The 11,307-nt window shown below is 40.5% G+C and overlaps 1 protein-coding gene across 1 annotated transcript; it reads left to right on the top strand.

The window, feature by feature from the left end:
* The first annotated feature begins 5,987 nt into the window (after positions 1-5,987).
* Positions 5,988-8,312, top strand: LOC148212304 (uncharacterized). Its single transcript, XM_088122178.1, has 4 exons — positions 5,988-6,113; positions 6,329-6,541; positions 6,832-7,142; positions 7,376-8,312. The coding sequence occupies exons 1-4, from the start codon at positions 5,988-5,990 to the stop codon at positions 8,310-8,312; spliced, it is 1,587 nt and encodes a 528-aa protein (XP_087978304.1).
* The last annotated feature ends 2,995 nt before the right edge of the window (positions 8,313-11,307 follow it).

Genomic DNA, 11,307 nt, shown 5'->3' with positions numbered 1-11,307 from the left:
TGTCCACTACTGCTAGAGCCTACCCTCTTATGAGGTTGACCCGAACTCTGTCCTCCATGGAACTTCCTTTTTGAACCACCATCCTTGGAAAATGACTTCGTGTTGTCCAAATCCTGTGACAAGATCTGAGCTGTTTGCAACACCTCGGCATAGGTCATCAATCTGAAGGCAGCAACATGCTTCCTTAATTCTGGTCTCAAACCCTTTTCAAATTGTCTTACTTTCCTCCAATCAGTGTCCACCAAATGAGGGGCGTAGTGAGAAAGCTCTTCGAACTTCTTTTCATACTCTATCAGCGGCAGTCTTCCTTGTTCTAACTTGATAAACTCTGCCTCCTTGTTCTGTTTAGCAGTCGGGGGAAAGAATTTCTCAAAGAAAAGTTCCTTGAACCTATCCCAACCCATAGGATTTCCAGCGACATTCCATGTCTTACGAGTCATATTCCACCATTTATTTGCTCCTCTTTTCAACATGTAAGTAGCATAAGCCACTTTCTAACGATCATTGCATTCTATAAAGTCAAAAGCCTTCTCAATTTCCTCAATTCATTCTTCAGCAACAATTGGATCTGTGCTTGTACCATCAAAAGAGAGTGGATGAAACTTTCTGAACTGTTCGACCACACGATTGACTCCATCATTGGCCAGAGCATTCCTGTTAGTTCTTAGGTTTTGTGGAATAGCTGGGATATTATCCTGCAGTTCCTCAACAGTTGTAGTCCTACAGTTATTAGCCCTTCGTGGCGGCATTGTTCTACAAAGCATGTGTCAACCAATTCTTAGCGGTATGAAAAACAAGATAAATAAAATAACTATAGTACATATCCTCAATCTCGACAATATTTCATTTAGGAACCCAATATTATAGGTAAATTTCCTAGTTCACGTCACTATGATCCATACGCCAATCATTATAATCTTGGATGGAGAGACCATCCAAATCTAAGTTATGGGAGTCAAAACTTCATAAGACCACCTCCACGTCCTATGAAAACTCAAGCCTCAAACTCAGGTATGTCTCTTGAGGAAATTGGTAAAAGTCTTGCTAATAGTGCTCTTTAATTTCAACAGGAAAGAAGGGCTGACATGCAAAATTTGGGAAACCAAATTACTCAATTGGCTACATCAGTCAGTAAGTTAGAAGCTCAAAATTGAAAGGTTACCCTCGCAACCAGAAGTAAATCCAAAGGAGAATGTTAGTGCAATCATGATTAGGAGTGGAAAAGAAATTACTTCGATCCCTTAGAAAGAGGGTGAGTTAGTCAAGAAAAATGAAGAAGACAATTTATCCAAAGCATCAAGCGGGGTAAATTTTGATCCACCTTTATCTTTTCAAACTTACACTCCATCACCTCCCTTTCCAAGCAGGTTAGCTACGCCAAAAGCGGGTGAACAGGAAACTGAGATTGTGGATACTTTTAGAAAGGTAAGAATAAATATCCCTCTCTTAGATGCTATTAAGCAAATTCCCAAATATGCAAAATTCTTGAAGGAATTATGCACGAACAAAAGGAGAGTGAAAGAGAAAGACAAGGTAATGGTAAGTGAAAATCTATCAGCCATATTACAAAAAAAAAAAATGCTAGAAAAATGCAAAGATCCAGGTATGTTTTCATTACCTTGTGTACTTGGAAACAAAAGAATTGAGGGTGCTATGTTAGATTTAGGAGCTTCCATTAATGTCATGCCATATTATGTTTATTAAGAGCTTAAATTAAATTACTTGCAAGAAACTAGTGTTGTGATCCAATTAGCTGATAGATCTTTTATTCGTCCACTTGAAGTTGTTGAGGATGTCTTAGTACAAGTCAACGAACTAATATTCCCTATCAACTTTTACATATTAGATATGGACGGTAATCCCTCATCTAAATCTGCTTCTATTTTGTTTGGGAGACCATTCATGAAAACAGCTAAGACAAAGATTGATGTTGACGAAGGGATGCTCTCAGTAGAATTTGATAAAGAAATTGTTAAATTTAATATTTTTGATGCTATGAAATATCCCAATGATGAACACTCACTTTGTCAAATTGATATAATTGATTCAATTGTGCAGGATGAATTTACCAAAGATAATGATGATCATTTGCACAAATTAGATGAACAATCTCTAGCTGAAGTTTAAGACGAAATTGATAAAGAAAACATGTTAAACTTTGATGCTAAAATTTCTACCACAAATAATAAAATCTTGCCTTCTATTGTACAGGCGCCAAAATTGGAGTTGAAGACTTTACCAGATCACCTAAAATATGCGTATTTAGGTGAAATTGAAACATTTCCTGTCATCATTTCAAAACAACTCACAGTGGAACAAGAAGAAAAGTTAATTAAAACATTGAAGGAGTACAAGGTAGCAATTGGGTGGACTTTAGCCGACATCAAAGGTATTAGCCCATCAATTTGCATGCATAGAATTTTGTTGGAGGATGAAACAAAACCGACGAGAGAACCATAAAGAAGGTTAAATCCAACTATGAAAGAGGTGGTAATGAAAGAAATACTATAATTGTTGGAAGCAGGTATCATCTATCAAATTTCTGACAGTAAATGGGTAAGTCCGATTCATGTTGTACCAAAGAAAACTGGAATCACTGTGGTAAGGAATCACCGAACTTGTGCCAATGCGTGTACAAAATGGTTGGAGGATGTGTATTTATTTTAGAAAACTCAACCAAGTTACTAGAAAAGATCATTTTCCTCTACCTTTCATCGATGATTGAACGCTTAGCAGGGAAACCATTTTTTTGTTTTCTTGATGGTTTTTCAGGTTTTTATCAAATTCCTATTGCACAAGAAGATCAAGAAAAGACTACATTCACTTGTCCATACAGGACATATGCTTATAGGCGAATGCCATTTGCTCTTTGTAATGCCCCAGGAACATTTCAAAGATGCATGATGAGCATTTGTCTGAATATATTGAAAAATGCATTGAAGTGTTTATGGATGACTTTATTGTGCATGAAGAATCACTTGATGAATGCTTAGATAATTTAACTAAAGTCATGAAAAGATGCATCGAAACTAATTTAGTGTTAAATTATGAAAAGTGTCATTTTATGGTTACCCAAGGCATTGTATTAGGACATGTGATTTCTTCTAAGGGAATAGAGGTTGATAAAGGAAAAATAGATGTCATTACAAACTTACCATACCCTACCAATGTTAGGGAAGTACGTTGCTTTCTTAGACATGCTGGATTTTATCGCAGGTTTATCCAAGACTTCTCCAAAGTTGCTTTGCCAATGACAAATTTGTTACAAAAAGAAGTTCAATTTGAGTTTGGAAGAATGCAAGGAGGCATTTGATAAGCTCAAGAGATTGTTGACTAGTGCCCCTATTATTCAACCACCTCGATGGGACTTACCTTTTGAAATCATGTGTGATGCAAGTAACTATGCAGTAGGAGCAGTCTTAGGGCAAAGAGTTGACAAGAAAAGTCATGTCATCTATTATGCTTCCAGAACCTTGAACCCCGCTCAGTGCAATTATTCCACTACAGAGAAAGAGCTTTTATCAATTGGTTTTGCTTTAGATAAATTTCGGTCTTATGTACTTGGTTCTAAAATAATTGTTTATTCTGATCATGCAGCTTTAAAATACCTTTTTACAAAGAAAGAATCTAAACCAAGGTTACTCCGATGGATGTTGCTTCTTCAAGAGTTCAATTTGAAAATCAAAGATCGAAAAGGAGTGGAAAACACTGTTGCAGATCACTTGGGTAGGTTGATAAGGGAAGAAGATGACCTACCACTCAATGATGATTTTCCAGCTCACCAGAAGCCGGTCCCGACGTGGTCTGACGATCCCTCACTTGGATTCTGAGACAAGCACTGAAACGTCAAGTAAGCTCAGTGGGTCCCGAACTGGGCTCGTTTGAGAAGATCTAGATCAAGTCAAAGAAGAGATCTTCAATCGATAAGAAACGAAATCGAAACTGGGAGCGTCGGCCACACCACACAATACGAACCCTCCAAGATCGCCCAAGAACCCTTCATAGCCAACATCTTAGCCGTAGATCTGCTGATAGGGTTCAAGGGCCCCTAGTTGGACAAGTATGACGGATCGGCAGACCCCGTGGACCACGCTACATTGTACCTTGATGCGATGCGGCAGGCGGGGTACAATGACATCGAACAGTGCAGGGGTTTCTCCAGAACCCTCATCGGACCCACTCGGTAATGGTTCCAGGATATGTCTCCGCACTCGGTTGGGAGCTACCAGGACCTAGCAAGCAAGTTTGTAGACTAGTTCCATTACTCTTGCACCAACAGGTGGAAACTCATCTCTCCTCGATCAAGCAAAAGTTGGGCAAGGACTTCAAAGCATATGTCGCACGCTTCTTGAATGAGAGGCTCCGAGTACCCAACTACAATGAAAGTTTGGCCCTATGGGCACTTGATAACTCTCCAAAAGAGAGTTATTCTGGTGTTTATTTGGGTGAACATGTGCATTAAAATGTCAAAGTGTGTCGGTTTTAGGTCATAATTAGCACAAATAGTGTTTAATTGCAAACTCATGGCTAAACATGCTTAGTCTTGAGAACTTTGGCCAAAACAGCATAAACTCTCGTATTTGTGGTTCTTTTACACAAGTTTTTAAGGATGAGCCGAGAAGAGAAAGAAGTGCGGAACCAGAGAGGAAAAGCCAAAGCATGATCAAGACGGAACATATAAAAGCTGGAGCATAGCAATATCAGGGCAGGGGTGTCCGTACAGTTAATCGAAAAACACGAGATTCACTTATGTCCGTACAATCCCCAGTCGGGTGCCCTAAAAACGGGACTCGATATTTAAAGGAAAGGTTGCCTTGGCCGACGGACACACAGATCCCAAGGGAGACAAAATTTGAGAGCTGAAAAGACCAAGGAAGGGAATATACCCATTTTCGGGAGGAGAGCTGATGCTAGAAAAGGGAAGCTCGTCTGCTGCGTTTCCTGTTATGGGTTGTATTTCTTCTCTATCATTTAGCGAATTTCCTGTTATGGGTTGTATTTCTTCTTCTTCCATTTTGTTTTCTTCACCTATTATGAGATAAACCTCATTTTGGGGGAGGTTCGCATGCTGTAACTGACTTGAGACCGAATCTCTAGCATGCTACATTTATTTTTAAGCAAATCTGAATTTATTTCTCAATTCTTCGCATTACTGTTGGCCGCTGTTTCGTGTATGCTAGCTCCGATATTGACCCGAAAGGGCTTGTGGGTGCTGATTTGTTTTGCTTGTGATTAGCATTTTTCTATAGCTATAGGGATACTCAGGAATGGGGTCCCCTAATCATGTCTATAGTTTGGACTTATTGCTTGGGTATTTAGCAACGAAAGTTGTATTTACTCATGTTTGGGGTGTCTCGGAAGGGAACCGAGTCGAACTGGGCACTAATAAATGTTAGCTATGCTAGAGTATAGGTTGATAACGTGTTAAAGTATGCTGAATCTCCCCCGCCACCTTCATATCTTTTAATCCCCCTTATCGCTTCCTGTGCTGTTATTTCCTTGCGTCGATAGCCTTGAAACTGTTGTCTCTTGCAACGTTCTGTCGTCCTGTTATTCCTTTGTTTTAATTCTTCTAGATAATATTCATACCCAACTCTGTATATTTTTATTAATTGTTGGTATCTGCTTTTATCATCAAAATATAAACCAAAAATCGTTGTGGATACGATCTCGTTACGTATTACAATTGACTATTCGTGTATACTTGCACGCATTGTCGACATAGTTGTGTGGATGCAACAAGTTTTTGGTGCCGTTGCCGGGGATTTTTGCGATTTTATTTTAACATTGATATTTGTAGATATGGTGCTGAAGTGATTTTTCTCATTTTCACATTTGTATTTCATTTTCACATTTGTATTTTGCTGTGTGTTTTTGTAAGGTGCATGAACGATTATGAAGGATTAGAATATATTATTGATCACGAAATAGAGCGCACCCTCCACAGAAATCTATGAGAGTAGAGGCGACAATAGGCGGTAGCCAATATGGACAGAGTAAATCAATCGGTTCCGCCTAATGTGCCGTTAAGACCAAATGTGAGAATAGAGGAAATAGTAGACAGGGTTCTTGTCGCTGCTCATCCTGATGTAGCAATGCCCCCTCTCAACGCTGTACTCTTAGCAGACGACATCGACAGGGAAATAAAGCATATGCAGCTCCGACATTTTACAATTTCAACCTAGTTATCACGGAGCCTGAAATTGAAGCTTCCAAATTTGAGCTAAACCAGTGATGTTTCAGATGCTTCAGATAGTGGGCAATTTCATGGACGGAGGACTCGCATCAGCATCTGAAATTATTTATGGGAGTTTGCAATTCATTCAAGGATGAAGGATTGAGCAAAGAAGTGCTCAGGCTTAAGCTATTTCCATATTCACTTAGAGATGAAGCCAGAACGTGGTTGGAGTCCCTTCCTTCAGAATCTATTACAAGTTGGGATGACTTGGCTGAGAAGTTCCTGATGAAGTACTTCCCACCGAGCAAAAATGCTAAGTATCGCAATGAGATCAATAATTTTCAGCAATTTGCTAGAGAATCAGTCAGTGAATCCTAGGAGCGGTTCAAACGATTATTGCAGAGGTGCCCTCACCATGGGATCCCAAGATGCATACAGATAAAGATATATTACAAAGGTCTGGATGATGCCACACGCCTAGTGATTGATGCGTCTGCAAATGAGGCTTTGCTAGCAAAACCCTATGTTGAAGCATTTAATATTTTGGAAAGAATATCATCAAATAATCACTCATGGTCTGATCCAGAGCTGTTCAAGGAAAATCGAGTTAGAGGCTGGTTGAGTCTAAATCATATACTGCATTGAATTCAAAGATTGAGAATTTGACGGACTTGGTAATGAGGAGTATGACGCAGCAAAGTCCAGCTAGAGCATCAGTTGGTATGGCTAATGTTAATCAAATTCAAGGAATTTCTTGCTCTTTCTACGAGGAGACCACCATTACAACAACTGCCCTGGAAATCCAGAGTCATTTTATTATCTGGGGAACCCGTGGAATAATAGAAACAATTCATATTCGAACACGTACGATCCTGGCTGGAGGAATCACCCTAATTTTAGTTGGAGTGGCAATTAAGGAGGACACAATGTGGGAACATCCAATGCTCCAACATTTCAGCAGAAGGTAAGTTATCCTCCTGGTTTTGCAAATCAAGGACAGGTGGTAGCACAGAGGCAATCCGAAGGATCATTTGCATCATTGGAAAAGTTGATGAAGCAATACATGGCCAATAATGATGTCACTGTGCAAAGCCAAGCTGCATCATTAAGGAACCTAGAATTGCAAGTAGGCCAGTTAGCGACGGATCTAAAGAGCAGACTGATTTGAGCATTACCCAATGCAGAAGTGCCAAAAAGAGATGGTAAGAAACAATGCAAGGCCCTCACTTTGCGAAGTGGGAAAACATTAACACCGGCGCATCCGAATGCCCCAACATTGAGCAAGGAACATACTCGAGTTGACCACGGAGAAACTCAGTCAGAACAGGACAGCGAGCTAGCAGAAGTACTTGTGACCACTCCACCAGAACAAACAGCTGGACAACCAAAGGATGGTCAAAACACATCCAAACAATCAGTAAATCCAGTAATTGTTAGAGCACATGAGACAGGGTCTACACAGAATATAGTGCCCGAGAAAAGAAAACAGGCAGAGCATATAAATGCTCCAGCAGAATATAGGTCAGCGCCACCATATCCTAAATGGTTGCTGAAAAAGGAGCAAAATGTTCAATTCAAGAAGTTTTTAGATGTCTTGAAGCAACTGCACGTGAACATATCATTGGTGGAAGCTCTAAAGCAAATGTCGAATTATGTGAGGTTCTTAAAAGAAATACTCACCAAGAAAAGAACGCTGGGAGAGTATGAGAGAGTAGCAATGACTAAGGCTTGTAGCACTATACTCACGAGCAAAATTCCTGCAAAGATGAAAGATCCTGGGAGTTTCACCATACCAGTTTCAATTGGCGGACAACATATAGGGCTTGCCTTATGTGATCTGGGCGCTAGCATCAATCTTATGCCATTATCAATTTACAACAAGTTGGGCATTGGGGAAGCAAGGCCCACAATAGTGACATTGCAGCTGGCGGATCGATCCATTACGCATCTAGTGGGAAAAATTGAAGACGTGTTGGTACAAGTAGATAAATTTATTTTCCCTGCTGACTTCATTATTTTGGATTATGATGCAGATAAGGAGGTCCCTATTATTCTTGGAAGACCATTCCTCGCAACTAGGAGAGCTTTAGAAGATGTCCACAAGGGCGAACTCACAATGCGTGTACAAGATTAAGAAGTGAAATTCTCGGTGCATGACTCCATGAAATTTCCTACTGAATCTGAAGAGTGCTCAATATTAAAGATTTTGGATGAAGCATTAATGGAGGAGCTGGAAACAGAAGTCATGTTGGAACGTCTAGAAGCAGTTGGCACCGAAAGTGTGGCCTACACGTTTGAAGAGGAGCTAGAAGATGTCAAATCAGAATGCTTGAACACCAACAAAGGATTTGTGAAAAAGACATATGAATCCCTAGACCTCATAAACCCGGAGCTTAGATTAACCAAGCCATTTATTGAGGACTCGCCAGTGCTGGAGCTTAAAGCATTGCCGCAACATCTGAAATATGCTTACCTGGGTTTATCAGAGACATTGCCAATCATCATAGCAGCGGAATTACCCTTAGAAAAGGAGCAGATGCTGTTGAATGTACTCAAGACACATCGGAGAACAATTGGATGGACTATTGCGGATATCAAGAGGATAAGCCCCAGTTTCTGGATGCATAAGATAGTGCTAGAGGAGGGTTGCAAGAACTCTATAGAGCCCCAGCGTAGACACAATCTGGCTATGAAAGAGGTGGTAAAGAAAGAAATTATCAAGTGGTTGGATGCAGAGATCATATATCCGATCTCAGATAGCGAGTGGTTAAGTCCAGTGCAGTGTGTGCCTAAGAAAGGAGGTATGACTGTAGTGGAAAACGCAAAGAGTGAGTTGATACCCATGAGGACAGTGTTTGGATGGCGTATATGTATGGATTATCGCAAGCTAAACAAAGCCACAAAGAAAAACCACTTTCCTCTCCCTTTCATCAACCAAATGCTGGACAGGTTGGCAGGTCAAGAGTATTACTGTTTTTTAGATGGTTACAGCGGCTATAATCAGATTACAATCGCTCCTCAAGATCAGCAGAAAACGACTTTTACTTGTCCATATGGAACGTTTGCTTTTAGGCGAATGCCATTTGGGCTTTGTAATGCCCTAACAATGTTCCAGAGATGCATGATGGCCATCTTTTATGACCTTGTTGAATCAATAGTTGAGGTGTTTATGGATGATTTTTCAGTCTTTGGAAAATTATTTGCAGAATGTTTGGATAATTTGAAGAGGGTGTTGCAAAGATGTGAAGAAACAAACTTAGTCCTGAATTGGGAGAAGTGTCACTTCATGGTGCAAGAAGAACTTATGCTAGGGCACAGAGTCTCCAAAAAGGGCATAGAAGTGGACAAAGCAAAGATTGAAGCAATAGAGAAATTGCCCCTAGCGATGAATGTCAAGGGCATCCGCAGTTTCTTGGGACATGCTGGTTTCTATCGCAGATTCATAAAGGACTTTTCGAAAATCTCTAAACCTCTTCGTTCTTTGCTTGAGATCGATAAAGAATTTAACTTCACATCTGACTGTTTGCAGGCGTTCGATACATTGAAGTATGCTCTCACCCATGCTCCGATAATGACAGCTCTAGATTGGAACCAACCTTTCGGATTAATGTGTGATGCCAGCGACTATGCTGTGGGAGCAGTTCTTGCTCAACGCAGAGGGAAGCTGCTGCACCCGATTTACTATGCCAGCAAAACTTTGATCGAGGCACAGATTAACTACACCACCACGGAGAAAGAACTATTACCCGTGGTGTTTGCCTTTGAAAAATTCATATCATATCTAGTTGAGTCAAAGGTGATTGTTTACATGGACCATGCGGCTCTGAAATATTTACTGACAAAGAAGGATGCTAAACCAAGATTGATTCGTTGGATTTTACTAGTGCAAGAATTCGATATAGAGATGAAGGACAAGAAAGGGACAAAAAATTCACTTGCTGACCACTTGTCCAGGCTGCCTACTCTGGAATGCCCCGAGAATAGGATTGAAATTAGAGGAACCTTCCCAGATAAGAAAGTGTTGGCTATTGGAGTTCGGAATGAAGATGAGGAACCATGGTTTGCAGATCTAGCCAACTATATTGCTAGTGGAATTCTACCAGCAAGCATGAACAAGCAACAGCTGAAAGGTTTTTGTATGAGAGTAAGTTTTATCTGTGGGATGACCCATATCTCTATAGGATTGGCCAAGATAAAGTGATCAGAAGATGCATCGCCAAGGTTGAAGCACGACAAGTGCTGGCTAAATGTCATTCGGCACCATACGGTGGCCACTTTGGAGGGCAGCGCACAGCAGCAAAAGTTTTCCAAAGCGGATACTTCTGGCCCACCATTTTCAAGGATGCATATGAGCTAATCCACCATTGCAACGAATGTCAAAGGGTTGGAAATATTTCCAAGAGATCAGAAATGCCTCTCACATACATCTTAGAGGTAGAGCTTTTTGATGTATGAGGTATGGACTTCATACGCCCGTTGCCATCCAATGGAAACATCTTCATATTATTGGCAGTCGATTATGTGTCAAAGTGGGTCGAAGCAGTGGCATGCGCCAACAGTGATGCCAAAGTAGTATCAAAGTTTCTCCACAAGAAAATATTCACGCGATTTGGTACACCAAGAGCTGTGATAAGTGACGAAGGCTCCCACTTCATCAACAAAGCTATAGCATCTCTCCTAGCTAAGTATCCACAGGTTACCACCCTCAGTCAAATGGGCAAGCTGAGATATCCAATCGAGAGATCATAAGCATATTGGAAAAAGTGGTTGCACAAATCGAAGAGATTGGGCGATGAAGGTGGATGACGCTTTATGGGCTTATCGTACAGCATTCAAGACACCTCTCGGAACATCTCCTTACAAGTTAGTTTTTGGGAAACCTTGCCATCTCCCATTGGAACTAGAGCATAAGGCCTTTTGGGCTATGAAAAAGTTAAACTTGGATTATTCTGTTGCTGGCGATGTTCACCGCTTAAAACTACTAGAGCTTGAAGAATTCTGTAGAGACGCGTATGAAAATGCGAAGTTATACAAGGAAAAGACGGAGCGTTGGCACGATGCGAAAATCAATCCTAGAAGATTTGAGGAAGGGCAACAAGTGTTGCCTTTTAACTCGAGACTCAAAATTT

The sequence above is a fragment of the Momordica charantia genome (assembly GCF_013281855.1).
Source record: "Momordica charantia cultivar OHB3-1 chromosome 3 unlocalized genomic scaffold, Mcharantia_2.0 BLBB01000003.1, whole genome shotgun sequence".
Classification (NCBI taxonomy): Eukaryota; Viridiplantae; Streptophyta; class Magnoliopsida; order Cucurbitales; family Cucurbitaceae; genus Momordica; species Momordica charantia.
This window is presented reverse-complemented; position numbering and strand designations above follow the sequence as displayed.

What these genes read in the sequence shown, in the direction of transcription:
- LOC148212304 (XM_088122178.1), top strand. Translation starts at nt 5,988, where the DNA reads ATGGACAGAGTAAATCAATCGGTTCCGCCTAATGTGCCGTTAAGACCA. An exon ending in CAATGCCCCCTCTCAACGCT is followed by an intron (nt 6,114 to 6,328) that starts GTACTCTTAGCA and finishes AATTCATTCAAG; the next exon opens with GATGAAGGATTGAGCAAAGA. An exon ending in AGCAATTTGCTAGAGAATCA is followed by an intron (nt 6,542 to 6,831) that starts GTCAGTGAATCC and finishes TTGAATTCAAAG; the next exon opens with ATTGAGAATTTGACGGACTT.